At 34.5% G+C, this 22500-nt stretch overlaps 1 protein-coding gene across 1 annotated transcript in view; it reads right to left on the bottom strand.

Moving 5' to 3' along the window:
* The window catches only part of dpyda (dihydropyrimidine dehydrogenase a), a 277186-nt gene that overhangs the window by 131896 nt on the left and 122790 nt on the right, over positions 1-22500 (bottom strand). The window contains exons 12-13 of the mRNA XM_073830591.1: positions 18929-19191; positions 18372-18587 (exon numbers count right to left, since the gene is read on the bottom strand). Coding sequence (XP_073686692.1) covers positions 18372-18587; positions 18929-19191 — 479 coding nt within the window. The remainder of the gene's footprint in view (positions 1-18371; positions 18588-18928; positions 19192-22500) is intronic.

Below are 22500 nucleotides of genomic sequence, written 5' to 3'. Positions count from 1 at the left end.
CAGAAACAGCTCTCCTTAGTACTGGCAAAGAAAAATTAATAGACGTGCTTTTCTTTTTTTCTTCATTTAACACATGCACATGAAGCTTCCTGGGTTTAATCAAGCCAAAAAACAAAAACAAAAAACACTGGTCTTTAAAAAAATATGAAATTCTAGTTTAAAGTGTTAGTTCACTTCCAGAATTAAAAATGTCCTGGTAATTTACTCACCCCCATGTCATCCAAGAAGTTTATGTCTTTCTTTCTTCAGTCGAAAATAAGGTTTTTGAAGAAAACATTGCAGGATTTTACTCCATATAGTAGACTTCAATAGGGATCAACGGGTTGAAAGTCCAAATTGCAGTTTCAATGCAGCTTCAAAGGGCTCTACACGATCCCAGCCGAGGAAAAAAGGTCTTATCTAGCAAAACGATCAGTCATTTTCTAAAAAAACAAAAACAAATTTATTATATACAGTTGAGGTCAAAAGTTTACACCCCCCTTTTAGAATCTGCTAAATGTTAATTATCTTACAAAAATAAGAGGCATCATACAAAATGGATGTTATTGTTTACTTAGTACTGACCTGAATACGATATTTCTCATAAACATATAGTCTACAAGAGAAAATAAGTTCAAAAGTTCATGAAAAGTTCATTCCCTTGATTCTTGTTACCTAAAGATTTTTTTTATTTTATTTTTCTGCTTAGTTCATAAATCCCTTGTTTGTCCTGAACAGGTCAACTGCCTGCTGTTCTTCAGAAAAAACCTTCAGGTCCCACAAATTCTTTGGTTTTCCAGCATTTTACTGTGTTTGAACCCTTTCCAACAATGACTATGATTTTGAGATCCATCTTTTCACACTGAGGACAGCTGAGGGACTCATATGCAACTATTACAAAAGGTTCAAACACTCAAACACTCACTGATGCTCCAGAAGGAAAAAACATGCATTAAGAGCCAGGGGACGAAAACTTCTGAACAGAATAGAGATTTTCTTATTTTGCCTAATATCTAGTACTGGCCTTCAGAAGCTACAGAAGATACTTGTTTCCCAGAAGACAAAATAACTTACATTTACCCTGATCTTCAAATTCAAAAAGTTTCCACCAAGAGTCCCTCAGTTGTCCTCAGTGTGAAAAGATGGATCTTAAAATCATGCAGTCATTGTTGAAAGGGGTTCAAATACACAAAAATGCTGAAAAACCAAAGAATTTGTGGGACCTGAAGGATTTTTCTGAAGAACAGCCTGCAGTTTAACTGTTCACGACAAACAAGGGACTCATGAACAACTATCACTAGACACAAACAACTATCACTAAACACAAAAACACATGTGTTTAGTTAGTGTTTAGTGTTTAATACTGACCTGAATAAGATATTTCACATGCAAACATCTTGTATGTGAAATATCTTATTCAGGTCAGTATTAAACAATAACATCTCTTATTTTGCTAAAATACGTAACATTTTACAGATTCTGAAAGGGGAGTGAAAACTTTTGACCTCAGCTGTACTTTTTAACCACAAATGCTCATCTTTCACTAGCTCGATGTCACGCATTATGTAATCACCTTGGATTTTTTTAGAAAAGATTCTTGTTCCTCGGCTGGGATCATGTAGAGCCGTTTGAAGCTGCATTGAAACTGCAATTTGGACCTTTAACCCACTAATCCCCATTGAAAATGAAATCCTGGAAGGATATAATTGTACATATGATATGTAAATAAATAAAAATCAAGTCCATTTCACAGCAGACTGAGCCGAAGCTGTGCTACACAAGCTTGATGAGAACAAAACCGACAGAATATCTCATTATCCCATCCTGAGACCTGTAGCCCTTTAGCGCACGAAACGCTCATTTACAGAGTTACACATTACCAGCGCCACCTAATAAACACTCAAACCGTAAGAGGGTGTGTACGCGTGTATCGCGAGTACACGCGTGAGGTTCGCGACCTTTAACCTTTCCGTTCTTGATAAAAAATACTGCAGTTGATTAAATCCCGGTTGCTAATTAGCAGAAGATGGCGAGAGAGAAAGTGACAATAGTGTGCGGTGGGGTGATGGGACACATCACACTTCATCTGTGTTACCATGGAGCTTCATCCAACATTTCTCATTAAATTAAAAGACGTACAGTAAATGTGTGCTTCCTAGTGCCGCTCTTTTGTTTTAACCGCGATTAAAAAGTTGAGAATCCGTCTTAATATGGATATTTAGTTCATTCAGATTTGCCCACTAAATCCTCCTACGCCGAGGTGAGAAGCCACGTTCAAGAATAGACTGATGTGCGGAAGATAAAGAAACTTTCGTAAGAGAAAGTTTAAGAGCTTTCGGAGGTGGGCGGATGTCTGGCAGGTCAGCAGCGATCATTTTTTATTCTGGAAATCTCCTGTGAAAGCCACAAAGGAACTATTAGCGCGTGAGTATAAAAGCCAACGGCTAAAACTAGCACCTACAGGCCCCTTTTGGGGTGCTGATTGGCGCATTTGCTATTAATCAGGTTTGCTCCAATTACAGGTGTGATTTAACCAGACTTGACCAGTCAAAAAGCTAATTGGGCTCAGTTGCCTTCGGATCTCGGCCTCGGCCCTGGAGGTAGCCTACGAATCCGTAATTAGTCCAAAACGGGCCAAATGTATCAATCACATATCTCATATCTAACAGTCCTGTAATTGGTGTGATGCATAAAAAAAAAAGAAAGAAAACCCGTCATTTGTGAAAAATGGATGTGAGGCCAATGGGTTGTTTGCAGGTTCGGCCTCTTTTTCAAAGGAGTAGCAAGAAAACAACACGTTTTCGTATGCTATACAGTTCATTAATCCTAATTAACGGTCACAGAGCTTTGCTAGGCAGTTCTCCACCGGTCTAGCACGCAACCGAGCTAATTAGCGATGCCGAGCACAAACGACGAGACCCAGAAGCGTGAAGATTCTCATATTCGTAGACAATCCTCTAAGCATCTCAAATTCTATCAATAGCATGCAGTGGTAATGTTGCGATATGGGGGCGGCCGTGGAAAAAAAAAAAGCACAGGATATTAAAAAAAGAGAAATCCCCTGTGTTTAAGGTGGTGATAGCGGCATAGCGGCTGTTCATTCATATTGACATTAAGAACTTCTTTATCTTTTTTCCCCAAAGAAAAGCCCCCTTACAATCTCTCCCACTGAGCACACAATAAAGAATAATATGATTTCTGTTTACCGAGATATCAGGTGGTATTTCGGCATATGCTGGCGGGCAATAGATGCAACAGTATATTACAGCCCAATCTGGCATCTACAAATGTCAAGAGTAAAGCAGGACTCGAGAGAGAAGGGGGTGGGGGAAGAAAAAAAAAACACTTGAGTGACGAAGTTTGCACTGGCAACTTTCAGTCGTCACTTTCCGAGGGAAGATAATGCGATCTTAAAGAGCAGGTCATATGGGTTTTCGGAAAAATATATTTTTTGCAGTTTGTAACATAGCTGTTCTTCAAGGTAAACAGTCTGCAAAGTTGTTAATCAAAAAAAGTGCATTATACATCAAGATATTGTCTCTCAAAAGAAAGAGTCGACTGAGAATCACATTAGAGTCGTCACATTTTCGAATCTTCAGCCTGTTACCGATCTATGTCACTAGGTAACATTATATAAAGAATCAGTGGTTAAAATTCGATGTAGGATGATTTTGAAGTTGGAAGAGAAAATGAGATGGTAGTTTTTTTACACAAGCTAGACAAGACGAGCATTTGAGGTTAAAAAGTATATAAACTGTCAGGGGTTTTTTTGGAAGTAACTGATTGTTACGCTAGATAAGACCCTTCTTTCCTCGGCTGGGATCGTTTAGAGCCCTTTTGAAGCTGCATTTATACTGCATTTTGGAATTTTAAACTTACGAACGCCATAGAAGTCCACTATATGGAGAGGAATCCTGAAAAATTTTCCTCAAAAAAAAAAACAATTTCTTTAAGACTGAAGAAAGAAAGACATAAAAATGTTGGATGACAAGGATAAAATTTATTTTTTTCCACGATACCACAGCAATACAATTCAAACCTTTCGTTGTATGCTCGTCATTTTACCAAGGACTGCTTCTCTAATCTTGTCTTTTATCTTTTTTGGCTTCTAATCTTGTTTATTTGGACTAACAAGCGTCTCCGTACCACATCTGTAAGTACGATTGATACGTTAATGTACATCTCAAAATATCTAGTTTTTTTTTGTGCTAATATAAGATGAATACCTAGTGCAGCTTTAGATTTCCAGGTAAACCACAATATTACTGTCTTACTGAAATAGTTCTGATAATTCGCTGTGAACCCACTATTTCCTAAGAATGTGTTGTTGTTCTAATTACTTTGTTTAATAATAAAGAATGTAACAGACGTATTTTGGTTTAAAAACTGTGTTGTTTCATCAGTTACGTTAGCACTCGTATCCACCATCATTGTTCTGTTATGTGTTTACAGTTTAGCAGCTAAACTTTTCCCATGATACTACAGCAATGCAATTCGAACCTTTAGTTGTGTGCTCGTCATTTTACAGAGGACTGCTTCTCTAATCTTGGCTTTTGTCTTCTTTGGATTCTGATCTTCTTTATTTGGACTAAAGGTCATTGCACACTGAGAATATATACGAACTCACATTGTGTCAATCACGTTTACACGCTGCCTCCGAAACTTTCATCCGTCATTAAAAATTCGGATCAGGTTCGATTTTCTGCATTTTCGCATCTGTAGCAAGCATTTTAATATATAAGGATGACAAATACCATAAAACATAGAAAAAATAAAATGAAAAATACATACGAAAAATTCAGACAGTGTGCAATGACCTCCACAAGAGTCTCCGAACCACAATCTGTAAATACAATTGATAAGTTATGTGTAGATGCTCAAAATATCTAGTTTTCTGTGCTAATATGTGATGTATATCTAGTGCAGTTTTAGGTTTCCAGATAAACCACAATATTACTGAAATAGTTCTGATTCTGATCTGATTGTTTCACTAGATAAGACCCTTCTCCCTCAACTGGGATCGTTTAGAGCCCTTTGAAGCTGCATTTAAACTGCATTTTGGAATTTCAAACTCGCGAGCACCATAGAAGTCCACTATATGGAGACATATCCTGAAAAGTTTTCCCTAAAAAACAAAATTTCTTTGAAGAAAGAAGAAAGAAAGACATGAAAATCTTGGATGACAAGGAAGTGAGTAAATGATCTTTAGCTGTGGGCACAATTTGGTTGAATAAGTGTTAACCCTTTAACTGCCCGCTCGACCAAATGGTTGAGCACATTTTGAGTCACTATATTTTATTAAGAGGAGTACCTAACTTAAATTAAGCTGATTGAGCCATCTCTACCATCTGGTTGAGCTATGTTATGCCAAAAAAATCCACTAGATGTTATTATGTCAATCAGCAGTCAGTGTTGCCAGATTGGGCGGGTTTCCGCCCAATTGGGCTTCTTTTGATCGGCTTGGACCGGAGAATAACGCATTGGGCGGGTAGACAAAATTTGGGCTGCTTTAAAAAATTAAAAGCCGCCCAATCAGCTGTTTTTTTTCTTCGCTTTTATCATTAGTCATGTTATTTTAGTACGTTCGAGCTCAAAGTATCATAGTAATATAATGTGTAGTGCAGTCATCAACTCATTTTTGCATAACGTAACCCTTACTGGTTTAGTTTAACAGAGACCTGTCAATCAATTTACGTCTTTTACGTTAGTGACTTGTGAGTGAAGGGGTTTTACATTACATTTGTTTCTCATCACTTTATTGTGCACTTTTTGCACAGAAATTAGCATATTTTTTACTGTGGACATTGAAAATGATGCATGCGTTTTTCCAAGGGTTAAAGTCATCGGTTAATTTCCACTTTGAAAAGATTTCTGGACATTTTACGCATATTTTCGTACTGTTTTGATCCACATTCCTGTGAAATTGATTTATCTTTATTTTATTTTGTCATTATTCTTTTTTTAAAGAGATAAATATGGTCCTTATCAACCTTGACATGGCAATAAAATTCTCATTATTTTGGCAGTTAAAATTTGGGCTGGTTTTTGTTGAAGTGGGCGGGTTTTGGTGAGCTTTTGGGCTGGAAATCGTCAACCTGATCTGGCAACACTGTCAGTTGTGACAACACTTCTTCTCTCATGGATGTCAGAATCAAAGAAATCACTCCTGCCATGTGAACTGTTTTTGGTGAAATTTTGCAAGCTAAGCATATTTTTTTGACATATTACACTGTAGGAGCCCTAACTTTACAAAATTATTATTTGCTTGTTGCCCAAAAAAAATTTCAGTATGTTTTCAATAATTTTTCAAAAATGTGCTCAACCAAACGGTTGATTTGTCACTTTATGGAAAAGGTAGAAATGCTAAGCTAATGTTTTCAAATCATCCATTTCTGCAGTCAGAATGGACTATTTGCTGATAAATATAAACTTCTGATCATTCATAGTTATGAATATGACACAGCTATTGTTATTTCCTCATGAATATACTTAGATCATTTCTTAAGTATGTCTTTTTTGCCACTTTTGGATATTTTTTAAGTAAATATGATGGAATCATAGAATTAATGTTTGAAACACATAATGATCAGTTGCAGATACTTCTTAAATGACAAATACTGCTGTATTAACATTAAAATTTTAAGATTGTTTTAAGACTAGACATCAGTTAGACGACTATTGAACGACTACATATATACGTCTAATAGACAGTGAATATGGGTCTAGACTAAAACGAGACTGAATTTGGGCCGTCAATGAAAATTTAATAGACGTCTAGCCATAGACGTCTATTAAATAGACATCTAATAGACGTCTAACCATAGCCCAAGAATAGACTAGACATCAGTTAGACGACTATTGAACGACTACATATATACGTCTAATAGACAGTGAATATGGGTCTAGACTAAAACAAGACTGAATTTGGGCCGTCAATGAAAATTTAATAGACGTCTAGCCATAGACGTCTATTAAATAGACATCTAATAGACGTCTAACCATAGCCCAAGAATAGACTAGACATCAGTTAGACGACTATTGAATGACTACATGGATACGTCTAATAGACAGTGAATATGATTCTAGGCTAAAACAAGACTGAACTTGGGCCGTCAATTAAAATTTAATAGACGTCTAACCATAGATGTCTATTAAATAGACGTCTAACCATAGCCCAAGAATAGACTAGACATCAGTTAGACGACTACATGTATACATCTAATAGACAGTGAATATGGGTCTAGACTAAAACAAGACTGAATTTGGGCTGTCAGTGAAAATTTAATAGACGTCTAACCATAGCCCAAGAATAGACTAGACATCAGTTAGACCACTATTGAACGACTACATGTATACGTCTAATAGACAGTGAATATGGGTCTAGGCTAAAACAAGACTGAATTTGGGCCGTCAATGAAAATTTAATAGACGTCTAACCATAGACGTCTATTAAATAGACGCCTAATAGACGTCTAACCATAGCCCAAGAATAGACTAGACATCAGTTAGACGACTACATGTATAAAATTTAATAGACGTCTAACCATAGCCCAAGAATAGACTAGACATCAGTTAGACGACTACATGTATAAAATTTTATAGACGTCTATTAAATAGACGTCTAATAGAGGTCTAACCTTAGCCCAAGAATAGACTAGACATCAGTTAGACGACTATTGAACGACTACATGTATACGTCTAATAGACAGTGAATATGGGTCTAGGCTAAAACAAGACTGAATTTGGGCCGTCAATGAAAATTTAATAGACGTCTAACCATAGACGTCTATTAAATAGACGTCTAATAGACGTCTAACCATGGCCCAAGAATAGACTAGACATCAGTTAGACGACTACATGTATAAAATTTAATAGACGTCTAACCATAGACGTCTATTAAATAGACGTCTAATAGACGTCTAACCATAGCCCAAGAATAGACTAGACATCAGTTAGACGACTACATGTATAAAATTTAATAGACGTCTATTAAATAGACGTCTAACCATAGCCCAAGAATAGACTAGACATCAGTTAGACGACTACATGTATAAAATTTAATAGACGTCTAACCATAGACGTCTATTAAATAGACGTCTAATAGACGTCTAACCATAGCCCAAGAATAGACTAGACATCAACTTGTATAAAATATAATAGACGTCTAACCATAGCCCAAGAATAGACTAGACATCAGTTAGACGACTACATGTATAAAATTTAATAGACGTCTAACCATAGACGTCTATTAAATAGACGTCTAATAGACGTCTAACCATAGCCCAAGAATAGACTAGACATCAGTTAGACGACTACATGTATAAAATTTAATAGACGTCTATTAAATAGACGTCTAACAATAGCCCAAGAATAGACTAGACATCAGTTAGACGACTACATGTATAAAATTTAATAGACGTCTATTAAATAGACGTCTAACCATAGCCCAAGAATAGACTAGACATCAGTTAGACGACTATTCAACGACTACATGTATACGTCTAATAGACAGTGAATATGGGTCTAGGCTAAAACAAGACTGAATTTGGGCCGTCAATGAAAATTTAATAGACGTCTAACCATAGACGTCTATTAAATAGACGTCTAATAGACGTCTAACCATAGCCCAAGAATAGACTAGACATCAGTTAGACGACTACATGTATAAAATTTAATAGACGTCTAACCATAGATGTCTATTAAATAGACGTCTAATAGACGTCTAACCATAGCCCAAGAATAGACTAGACATCAGTAAGACGACTATTCAACGACTACATGTATACGTCTAATAGACAGTGAATATGGGTCTAGGCTAAAACAAGACTGAATTTGGGCCGTCAATGAAAATTTTATAGACGTCTAACCATAGCCCAAGAATAGACTAGACATCAGTTAGACGACTACATGTATAAAATTTAATAGACGTCTAACCATAGACGTCTATTAAATAGACGTCTAGACGTCTAACCATAGCCCAAGAATAGACTAGACATCAGTAAGACGACTATTCAACGACTACATGTATACGTCTAATAGACAGTGAATATGGGTCTAGGCTAAAACAAGACTGAATTTGGGCCGTCAATGAAAATTTAATAGACGTCTAACCATAGACGTCTATTAAATAGACGTCTAATAGACGTCTAACCATAGCCCAAGAATAGACTAGACATCAGTTAGACGACTACATGTATAAAATTTAATAGACGTCTAACCATAGCCCAAGAATAGACTAGACATCAGTTAGACGACTACATGTATAAAATTTAATAGACGTCTAATAGACGTCTAACCATAGCCCAAGAATAGACTAGAAATCAGTTAGACGACTACATGTATAAAATTTAATAGACGTCTAACCATAGACGTCTATTAAATAGACGTCTAATAGACGTCTAACCATAGCCCAAGAATAGACTAGACATCAGTTAGACGACTATTGAACGACTACATGTATACGTCTAATAGACAGTGAATATGGGTCTAGGCTAAAACAAGACTGAATTTGGGCCGTCAATGAAAATTTAATAGACGTCTAACCATAGACGTCTATTAAATAGACGTCTAATAGACGTCTAACCATAGCCCAAGAATAGACTAGACATCAGTTAGACGACTACATGTATAAAATTTAATAGATGTCTAACCATAGCCCAAGAATAGACTAGACATCAGTTAGACGACTATTCAGCGACTACATGTATACGTCTAATAGACAGTGAATATGGGTCTAGGCTAAAACAAGACTGAATTTGGGCCGTCAATGAAAATTTAATAGACGTCTAACCATAGACGTCTATTAAATAGACGTCTAATAGACGTCTAACCATAGCCCAAGAATAGACTAGACATCAGTTAGACGACTACATGTATAAAATTTAATAGACGTCTAACCATAGACGTCTATTAAATAGACGTCTAATAGACGTCTAACCATAGCCCAAGAATAGACTAGACATCAGTTAGACGACTATTCAACGACTACATGTATACGTCTAATAGACAGTGAATATGGGTCTAGGCTAAAACAAGACTGAATTTGGGCCGTCAATGAAAATTTAATAGACGTCTAACCATAGACGTCTATTAAATAGACGTCTAATAGACGTCTAACCATAGCCCAAGAATAGACTAGACATCAGTTAGACGACTACATGTATAAAATTTAATAGACGTCTAACCATAGACGTCTATTAAATAGACGTCTAATAGACGTCTAACCATAGCCCAAGAATAGACTAGACATCAGTAAGACGACTATTCAACGACTACATGTATACGTCTAATAGACAGTGAATATGGGTCTAGGCTAAAACAAGACTGAATTTGGGCCGTCAATGAAAATTTAATAGACGTCTAACCATAGCCCAAGAATAGACTAGACATCAGTTAGACGACTACATGTATAAAATTTAATAGACATCTAACCATAGACGTCTATTAAATAGACGTCTAGACGTCTAACCATAGCCCAAGAATAGACTAGACATCAGTAAGACGACTATTCAACGACTACATGTATACGTCTAATAGACAGTGAATATGGGTCTAGGCTAAAACAAGACTGAATTTGGGCCGTCAATGAAAATTTAATAGACGTCTAACCATAGACGTCTATTAAATAGACGTCTAATAGACGTCTAACCATAGCCCAAGAAGAGACTAGACATCAGTTAGACGACTACATGTATAAAATTTAATAGACGTCTAACCATAGCCCAAGAATAGACTAGACATCAGTTAGACGACTACATGTATAAAATTTAATAGACGTCTAATAGACGTCTAACCATAGCCCAAGAATAGACTAGAAATCAGTTAGACGACTACATGTATAAAATTTAATAGACGTCTAACCATAGACGTCTATTAACCCCTTAGAGTTCCTGTCAAACTTAACTCAATGCAAAACGTTCCGCCGGTGGAACGTTGGAACACTAAGGGGTTAAATAGACGTCTAATAGACGTCTAACCATAGCCCAAGAATAGACTAGACATCAGTTAGACGACTATTGAACGACTACATGTATACGTCTAATAGACAGTGAATATGGGTCTAGGCTAAAACAAGACTGAATTTGGGCCGTCAATGAAAATTTAATAGACGTCTAACCATAGACGTCTATTAAATAGACGTCTAATAGACGTCTAACCATAGCCCAAGAATAGACTAGACATCAGTTAGACGACTACATGTATAAAATTTAATAGACGTCTAACCATAGCCCAAGAATAGACTAGACATCAGTTAGACGACTATTGAACGACTACATGTATACGTCTAATAGACAGTGAATATGGGTCTAGGCTAAAACAAGACTGAATTTGGGCCGTCAATGAAAATTTAAAAGACGTCTATTAAATAGACGTCTAATAGACGTCTAACCATAGCCCAAGAATAGACTAGACATCAGTTAGACGACTACATGTATAAAATTTAATAGACATCTAACCATAGACGTCTATTAAATAGACGTCTAATAGACGTCTAACCATAGCCCAAGAATAGACTAGACATCAGTAAGACGACTATTCAACGACTACATGTATACGTCTAATAGACAGTGAATATGGGTCTAGGCTAAAACAAGACTGAATTTGGGCCGTCAATGAAAATTTAATAGACGTCTAACCATAGCCCAAGAATAGACTAGACATCAGTTAGACGACTACATGTATAAAATTTAATAGACATCTAACCATAGACGTCTATTAAATAGACGTCTAGACGTCTAACCATAGCCCAAGAATAGACTAGACATCAGTAAGACGACTATTCAACGACTACATGTATACGTCTAATAGACAGTGAATATGGGTCTAGGCTAAAACAAGACTGAATTTGGGCCGTCAATGAAAATTTAATAGACGTCTAACCATAGACGTCTATTAAATAGACGTCTAATAGACGTCTAACCATAGCCCAAGAATAGACTAGACATCAGTTAGACGACTACATGTATAAAATTTAATAGACGTCTAACCATAGCCCAAGAATAGACTAGACATCAGTTAGACGACTACATGTATAAAATTTAATAGACGTCTAATAGACGTCTAACCATAGCCCAAGAATAGACTAGAAATCAGTTAGACGACTACATGTATAAAATTTAATAGACGTCTAACCATAGACGTCTATTAACCCCTTAGAGTTCCTGTCAAACTTAACTCAATGCAAAACGTTCCGCCGGTGGAACGTTGGAACACTAAGGGGTTAAATAGACGTCTAATAGACGTCTAACCATAGCCCAAGAATAGACTAGACATCAGTTAGACGACTATTGAACGACTACATGTATACGTCTAATAGACAGTGAATATGGGTCTAGGCTAAAACAAGACTGAATTTGGGCCGTCAATGAAAATTTAATAGACGTCTAACCATAGACGTCTATTAAATAGACGTCTAATAGACGTCTAACCATAGCCCAAGAATAGACTAGACATCAGTTAGACGACTACATGTATAAAATTTAATAGACGTCTAACCATAGCCCAAGAATAGACTAGACATCAGTTAGACGACTATTGAACGACTACATGTATACGTCTAATAGACAGTGAATATGGGTCTAGGCTAAAACAAGACTGAATTTGGGCCGTCAATGAAAATTTAATAGACGTCTAACCATAGCCCAAGAATAGACTAGACATCAGTTAGACGACTATTGAACGACTACATGTATACGTCTAATAGACAGTGAATATGGGTCTAGGCTAAAACAAGACTGAATTTGGGCCGTCAATGAAAATTTAAAAGACGTCTATTAAATAGACGTCTAATAGACGTCTAACCATAGCCCAAGAATAGACTAGACATCAGTTAGACGACTACATGTATAAAATTTAATAGACAGTGAATATGGGTCTAGACTAAAACAAGACTTAATTTGGGCTGTCAGTGAAAATTTAATAGACTTCTAACCATAGCCCAAGAATAGACTAGACATCAGTTAGACCATTATTAAACGACTACATGTATACGTCTAATAGAAACAAGAAAACATAATTTCCGTGATAAAATGAAAACCTGAAATATTTTATGGCATACTTCAATAAATAAAGAAGATTCAATATACAAAAATATTTTTTTGATTATAATTTTAAATAAATTAGCGTTATAGCTCATATTTTCAGATTTTCATAGTATAAGTATGAATTTCAGTACTTTTACCATTAAGTGACATATCAACCGTTTGGTAGGGGTCAATATTTAAAAAAGTATAGGATTTATAGAAAAAAAAAAAACATTGAGTGTGGTTATTAGTGACATAAAGAGATAAAAAATGCAAACAAAATTTTTTTCCATTGCCTTTTTCTTGGTGGGGCAGTTAAAGGGTTAAACTAAATGTTTTTTTGTTATTATTTCCAGAACGGATTGGAGCACTATATTATTATTGTTTTAGTTTTTTGTAAAGGTGTTCAGGGTTGCCAGGTTTTCACAACAAAACCCGCCCAATTGCTACTCAAAACTACCCCATTTTTTAAAATTCACGTTTCTGGGGTGTAAAAATACTTTCTGTCGGGGTTCTTCTGCACTGTAAAAAGTTTTCACCAGATTCAACCAAGTTCAGCAGCTGCCTTAAGTTTTTAAATTAAATCAACTTAAAACTACAAGTCATGTTAACTTATCACAATCAAAATTAGTTGGTTTAACTTGTGAGTTTAAATTACTTAAGTTGATTCAACTTAACATTTTAAGGCAGCTGCTAAACTTAAGTTTTTAAGTTGAAACTGGTAAAAAACTTTTTAGTGTGGTAAATTTGTATTCCAGGAGCTAAATATGACGTTATTGGGGTCGCTTTAACGTGGACTTGCACTGCAAAAAATGCTTTTCTTACTTAGATTTTTTGTCTGGTTTGTAGCAAAAATATCTAACAATTCTTAAATCAAGAAGGATTTTCTAGACGAGTAAAAATTGTTGTTTTATTTTCAAGGTGCCATAGAATAAAAAACTGTATTTACCTTGGCATAGTTGAATAATAACAGTTCAGTACATGGACATGACATACAACGAGTCTCAAACACCACCATTTCCTCCTTCTTATATAATTCTGGTGTTTGCAGAAGACCACTGAAAAATAGGTCAATTCCAACATAACACTGACTATTACGCAATAGTCCCGATCGTTAATAGTTACGCCCCCAACATTTGCATCGCCCAATCATCGGTAACATCAGCACATCAGTAAAATAAGGCGAGCCACTGAAGGGACATGCTTAGCTTAATTCTAGCGGTAGCCTGTTACGTTGCACTTACCACATAAACGGAGAGATCACTGCTCTGATGATGTCCAATGATTTACAGATCCTAAGCATCACTAACAAGCATCAAATCTTGTGTGGTAAGTACTTGTGTCGCTGCAGTATAACGTTACACAGAGCACATGCGATCACAATAGAGTAAAATGTTGCGGATTCAAAAAGGCAGATTCAACAAACCGCATATTTGAAAGCGGCTAGAGCTCCGTAATTAAATATATATTTCCTCCATGTGCCAGCGCTCTGTGAAACAGCCAATCAGAGCAGAGCTCATCATTAATATTCACGAACCTTCCAAATAAGGCAATAACAGACCATTTCATTCTAGGGACAAATCCTAGGGTTGTAAATGGATCTGTAAAACAATTTCTGGAGATTTTTTGCCCTTTCCTATGCCATATACCTTCTATGTAGATATCAGAGAACAATTTAAAATATTGTTTCAATGCATTCTATGGCACCTTTGAGAAAAACAAGTCAAAATTAAGTGCATTTTTGCTTGAATCTGCAAATGGGGTACGAAAAATAATCTTGTTTTCAGTTTGCAATCAGATTTTTTTGCTTACCCCATTGGCAGATTATTTTGCTTGTTCTAATCAAAAACTTAATTTTGACTTGTTTTTTTCTGAAAACAAGAAAATCTTGAAAGAAAAATTTTTGATTTAAGAAGTTTTTGATATTTTGGCTGGAAACAAGACAAAAAAAACTAAGTAAGAAATGCATTTTTTGCAGTGTGGCAACACAGATGGTAGCGTTCACTCTGTGCCAATCACAACACGCTTTAATCCAGCTGACCAGTCAGAGCAGAGCAGGCTTATGGAAGGGAGGAGTTTACAGACATTATGCTCAAAGCTGCTTTGAATGAACCGTTTCGAAATGTATAAATGTATATTCTGAGAAATTACAATGATTTCTGACCTTTGATGCAATTAAACCTGTTGTAGGGGACTCTGACACAATACTAAGAGACTTTAAAAAACCATATGACCTGCTCTTTAAAGCAAAACATCCAGATGGTGCACCAAGCTCCCAAGGTAAACCGACACAGGTTGCGGGATGTAATTTCCAGCTTCTATTGTAACGTTTCTCACCACCTCTTCCCTCCCACCGCCGTTTGTCTGTGGAAATAAAAAGCTGACCTTTTCCGAAGGGCCGGCGCGCAGTTTATAAAAGCAGAAATGGAGGCAGGTGACAGGCGTCTATAAAACAGGAACAGCTACATCACTCACTCGCACATCAGAGCAGGAGAAACATCATTTACACACTTCACATGCTGTCCCTCACCGTCTGAGCGCCGAGCACCATGGGTCGGAATAAACAATTCAGACTCTTTCCTGTCAGGAGCTCGCTGCGTTACTACAGCCATGTCTATCACAAGTTCGAATGACTGTCTTTGAGTTTTAATCTTGGGTTTTATTTATTTCCGTTTAATATCTCTAGTGATGCTAATGAGTGGAAAGGAGCCAACACAGAGCAAACATATGTTCTTGATTAATATTGATACTGCTTAAAAAGAGATAAAACAGTGTTTTTGAATTGTGGCTGTGTTATTTTTGGATTCTTTAACATGGAAAAGAATAATTAAAAGTATTTGAGCGCATGTTCGTTTTGGCGACAACATTTATAATCATAACAAATCATAATGCAACTTAAATAGCTTTAAGCACAGAATAAAGAGGAGGTGAAAATAACATCTGTCATAGTGTCATGTCACATTGCTCTCGACAGGTTCGTCTGTTAATTAAATCGAAGAAACGTCTCATAAAAATACACTGGAATTGTTACCTGAGATGCTGGATGAAACACGAAAGAAGGAAAGAACACAAATGAGGGCTTTCATGATAAATGTGATTAAATGGAGAGCAAATGTTTTTAGGATAAAGGGCATGTAATCTCATGTGTGTCCTCTGAATTTTCAGAAGAGATCTCAAATCAATGCTCAGATTTGTCATGACATCAAATGATCTGATATGCTGTCTACAATTTAGTCCAAATTTAGCCTATTATCTGTTTTCATAAACATTCGTACATTTTTTTTCTGCAATATCCTGTTTTAGATAACGAAACAAACAAGGGGGGATGAAAATAGTGAATTGTAGGAGAATCTATTAGAATAAAAATAATAAGAAGAAATAATAGTATAAAAAAAACGAAATAATAACATAACATAAAATAAAATAATAAAAAAAAACTTAGGTTAAAACGTTCCCTTGACAGCAGATAAAATAACTGAAATGAAATGACTAAAATTGAAAATGACTAAAATGAAAAAAAAAAAGATAACAAAAAAGACATAATAGTATTAAAAAAATAAAATGTAAAAATGAAAAAATAATAGATGAAAAAAGCAGGCTGAAATGTTGTCTTGGCAGGAGATAAGTAAAAGCTACTAAAATTATTAAAATAATAATAAAAAAATAATAATACTATAAAAAACGAAATAATAAAATAAAAAAATAAAAAATGAAAAAATAAAAGATGAAAAACAGGTTGAAATGTTGCTTTGGCAGCAAATAAAATAAGTGGAAGCTACTAAAATTATTAAAATAAAAAAAAGAAAACAAACAAAAGAAATAATAGTATAAAAAAAATAATAATAACATAAAATAAAATGAAATAAAAAAAAATGAAAAAATAAAAGATAAAAAAAGTTGGTTGAAGCAGATAAAATAACTGGATGCTACTAAAGTCACTAAAATTTGAAAAAAGACAACAAAAAAGAAATAATAGTATTAAAAAAATAAAATAAAAAATAAAATAATATTTAAAAATGAAAAAATAATAGATGAAAAACAGGTTGAAATGTTGCCTTGGCAGCAGATAAAATAAGTGGACGCTACTAAAAATACTAAAATTAAAAAAGAAAATAAAAATAAAAGTATATAAAAAAATAATAAAATAAATTAAAATTAAATTAAATTAAAAAATAAATAAATAAATTATAAAAAGTGTAGATTGAAATGTTGCCTTGGCTGCAGATAAAATAAATGGAAGCTACTAAAATTAATAAAATAAAAACAAGAAAACAAACAAAAAAAGAAATAGTAGGAAACATAAAATAAAATAAAACTTAAAACACTTTGCCTTGGCAGCAAATAAAATAAGTGGAAGCTACTAAAATTACTAAAACAGAAATACATATATAAAAAAGAAAGAACTAACAGTATAAAAAATATATAAAATTAAATTAAAAAATAAATAAATAAATGATAAAAAGTGTAGATTGAAACGTTGCCTTGGCTGCAGATAAAATAAATGGAAGCTACTAAAATTAATAAAATAAAAACAAGAAAACAAACAAACAAAGAAATAGTAGGAAACATAAAATAAAATAAAACTTAAAACACTTTGCCTTGGCAGCAAATAAAATAAGTGGAAGCTACTAAAATTACTAAAACAGAAATACATATATAAAAAAGAAATAACTAACAGTATAAAAAATATATAAAATTAAAATGAACTAAAAAACTAAAAACTAAAATAAAAGCTAACTCAAAATATTAATACTATTATAATAGTATTATACATACACATACATATACAATGTATATATATATATATATATATATATATATATATATATATATATATATATATATATATATATATATATATATATATATATATATATATATATACATTGTATATGTAAGGAAAAAATAAAAACAATATGCAAATAATAAAATAAAATAAACAACACTTACAAGTAGGTTGAAACGTTCCCTTAGAAGCAAGTAAAATAAGTGGAAGCTACTGACATGACTAAAACTAAATAAAAATAAAAATAAAAATAATAATAGTATAAAATAGTATAGTATTAATCTACTGACCTCAGAGAGCTTAAAAGTGCAAGGGGTTCCACATAAAAATATAGCAAGGAAAAAAAAAACATAAAAAAATAAATAAAATTCTTTTATTTAAACATTTCTTATTACTTTCCAAAATATTAATATCAAAATGTTGATGTCATATCTGGGGCCTTAAAATTTTGAAAACCCTGAAGTATGAAAAAAAAAAAAAAAAAACTTTGAGCAATAACATTTTACTCTCCAGCTCTTTTGACTCAAAACTAAAAAATAAAACCACTATAGTCTGATTTGCATTATTTGTGCTCTTTTAAATACCTTATCCAATGAGAAGGTTTTGGTGAGGGCGAAACCCCAACCCTGCTCGAAGGCCCTGCGGATCATGGCGGCGCTGGTGGTGGGTGGAGCGCTGGCCAGGCCGAACGGATTGGGGAAGGTGATGCCACACATCTTCACGCTGATGTCCACGGTGTCTATGGGTGAGTAGAAAAGAGGCAGCTGGGGCGGGCCGCTCACCGTCTCCCCGAAGATAGACTGCAACGACAAACAATCACAGCACACGTGTAAGACTTCATCGAAGGCATTTTCTACTTTGTGAGAGGGAAAATTGGCAGCATTCACAGAGACAAAGCTCACGGCCGCTCTCAATGCAGTTTTCTGAAGGTTACTCGGCTTCTGCGGGCCGACACACGTGTGCGTTTAAGGCTACAATGGCGCAGCTGATCGGTGTGCGATAGCGGAGTGTGTTTGTGTGTTTGTGCGAAACCCCGCAGCATTGTTTATCTTTTCACATCGTGGCACAAAAGCGGCAAATAGCAGTCATACATCAGCTCCCTCTCTAATGAGCCTCACGTTTATCAAACACGTATGATTGCCCTTGTGGTGATGTCACAGCCGCATAATGAACGAGGGGGTGTCAAGTGAAGAGAAAACGAGAGCGGGAACATGACAGCCCACATCCTCCACAGAGAGGCCTCGTCACTGGGAGAGAGAGGAAGCTGGCGAGAAAAACACCCGAGACAAACAACTAATGCCGAGGGACGTTCCTGAACCCACTCAGGGCCCTGACGGATGTTGTAGTTGTCAGACACTTTGTACACCAGATAGATCTTTGGCAGATGATACGCTATTGATTTTGCTTTTTGGAGAAGCACTTGAGGTAATTAGCCATTACGATTTAAGAACAATGTGATTATTTGAGGAATCATTTGCACTACGAGAATTCTGTCATTAGTTACTCACTTTCGTGTCACTCCAAAGATGTGTCATTTTCTATTTTACAAAAAGAGACTGAACACTGTGTTAGTTACTTTTTTCCACGCAATTACAACGAACTAGGAACAAAATGATCAAGCTTCATAGAATCATAAAAAAAATACTATAAAATTAATCTGACTATTAATATGTTCGATTTTTGTGATGAACAGATCATCACTATTCACTATCAAAATGATTCACTAAAAAGATATGACTTGAAAGAAAGTTTTACTTAAAAATCAGACATCAGTAGTTGTTATTGTGACCTTTTATCCTACAATTCTGACTTTTCTTCTAAGAATTGTGAGATATAAACTGACAATTCTGACTTTTTTTCTTAGAATTGCATGATATAAACTTCAGACTTTTTCTCAGAATTGTGTGAAATAAACTCGCAAATTGCAAGTTATAAAGTCAGAATTGCAAGATATACTCAAAATTCTGAGCTTTTCTCAGAACTGCGTGATATTGACTCACAATTTCAAGTTATAAAGTCAGAATTGTGTAATATAAACTCACAAATGTGAGTTATAATGCCAGAATTGACATATAAACTCGCAATTGCAAGTTATAAAGTCAGAATTGCAAAATATGAACTCACAAATGAGACTTTTTTCGCAGAATTGTGATATACACTCGCAAGTGTGAGTTATAAAGTGAGAATTGCGAGATATAAACTCAAAATTCTGAACTTTTCTCAGAACTGCGTGATATTGACCACAATTTCAAGTTATAAAGTCAGAATTGCGTGATATAAACTCACAAATTTGAGTTTTAAAGTCAGAATTGCGAGATATAAACTCACAAATGTTACTTTTTTCACAGAATTGTGTGATATACACTCACAATTGTGAGTTATAAAGTGAGAATTGCAAGATATAAACTTAAAATTCTGACCTTTTCTCAGAACTGTGTGATACACACTTGCAATTTCGAGTTATAAAGTCAGTATTGTGTGATATAAACTCACAAATGTGAGTTAAAAAGTCAGAATTGTGAGATATAAACTTGCAATTCTGAGATTTTCTTGCAAAATGCGAGTTTGTATGTTGCAATTCTGACTTTTTTCTCAGAATTGATATATAAACTCACAAATATGAGTTATAAAGTTAGAATTGCGAGATATAAACTCACAATTCTGACATTTTCCTAGAATTGACATAAACTCCCAATTGCAAGTTATAAAGTCAGAATTGCAAGATATATACTCACAATTGTGACTTTTTTGATTGATATAAATGAATTGATATAAATGAATTGATATAAACTCGCAATTCTGTTTTTTTTTTTTTTTTTGCAAATGTGAGTTTGTATCTCGCAATTCTCGCAATTGCGTAATATAAACTTGCACTTGCAAGTATGCAATCAGAATTGCAGATTTTTTTTCTTAGAATTGACAAACTCACAAATGTGAGTTACAAAGTCAGAATTGCGTGACATAAACTCTCAATTGTGAGTTATAAAGTCAGAATTGCAAGATATAAACTTGCAATTCGGACTTTTTTTCTCAAAGTTCACAAACTAGCAATTGCAAGTTATAAAGTCATAATTGTGAGTTATATCTCACAATTCAGACTTTTTTCTTGCGTTTGCAAGTTTATATCTCACAATTCTGAGAAAAAAAGTCAGAATTGTAAGATGCAAACTCACAATTGCAAGAAAAAAGTCAGAAGCATGAGATAAAGTCGCGAAAATTATAGATCATTTTATTCTCAGGTGAGCTAGTCTTTTAAGATGAAAGTAAAAAAAAAAAAAAAAATTACCAATTGATTTACATTCACATTAGTTTCAGATTTCAAAATCACCAGTAATGTCATCATAAGTAACACTCCTGACCTAAGATTGGTTCTTGTAAAAATCTATTTTAATGCTGAACTTTGAGTGCATTCATCAGGCTCCAGAAGTAAAAACGCCTTTCATTTTTCTCAGTAGGGGTACTGACGTTTGACGAGATCTTACAAACCTTTAAAGACAGACTGTGAGATATGAGGCTGTTAAAGGTATATGCTTTCGTTGAAGCCTTGAAACATATTTTTTTAACTAATTATGTTCGACAGTGGAATTCCAGGTAGAAAAAATACCCAGAATTATGCAAAAAAGAATCATATGGTGCCAAAAGAACTGTCTCTTGTACCTTTTTGTCCAATTTTTGAAGATCTTTTGGCTTCTAATCAAAGTTTGTAATGTTGTGATTCTCATCATAGCTGGGTTTTTTTTTTCCCCCTATTTGAAAATAATTTGAAAAGTAGTACTGTTGCTCTGGATTGTGATTGTTCATGTATTCCTATAGCATCTATTTGACCGTGGACAACCAGCAACAGCAAACACAGCAGAACCAAAGGCTAAAAACTAAACTAACAATATTATTTTTCTACTTGCAAGCACTTTTATTTCCTTCAGGAAACATAAATCTAGTTTATCTTATTGAAAAACGTATGGACATTGTGATATATGAAAAACACGAGTGATATTAAATGCTCCGGGACAGTTACATGAACACACCTCTCAGGTGGGACTTGTTGAGCTGATCTGAGAGCTGTTCTTACATTAGTCTTGCAACCTTTCTGCAAATGACTCTATTGGTTCCCTAAGCGGCGGTCCATTACCGTAAAAAACAACAATGCAATCTGTTGCCTTCCCTTGAACACTACACATGGTAATTTCATCAGCAAATAAACAGTTATCTCTGCTTTGCTCTGGCCACAGACATGGACAGACTATTAACCCCTCGCTGACCCACCACAACTGGAGAAGAGCTGCACTTAACCACGAGATTCCCTTATATGGAGGTCAAATACCTTCAGGAGCTTTACCCCCTCATGTCTTAAAGCACTCAATGGGACATTTACTTTGAATTTAATGCTATTACAGCAGAGGTCAGAAATGGCTTTATGGTTCCGGATATATAAAACATGTTTTACACATAATGTTGAAAAGTAAAAATAACACGAAATTGAAATTAACCTTAATAACTTGCTAAATAATTGTCCATGCTCTTACATACATACATACATACACACACATGTGTTATATAATTATTAATGGTTTTAATTTAAGTTTTTTAAAAGTTTAACTAAAATACCCATGGTGAATGCTAGTGCCTACTGGTTTATGTTTAATTTTAAATAAATATTTTTTTATTGTTTTAATTTTAGTTTTACTTAACTTAAAAAAAATAAATATTTTTTTT

Source organism: Garra rufa, chromosome 24 (assembly GCF_049309525.1).
Source record: "Garra rufa chromosome 24, GarRuf1.0, whole genome shotgun sequence".
Taxonomy (NCBI): domain Eukaryota; kingdom Metazoa; phylum Chordata; class Actinopteri; order Cypriniformes; family Cyprinidae; genus Garra; species Garra rufa.
Note: the sequence above shows the minus strand (reverse complement) of the source record. Positions and strands in the feature narration are given on the sequence as shown.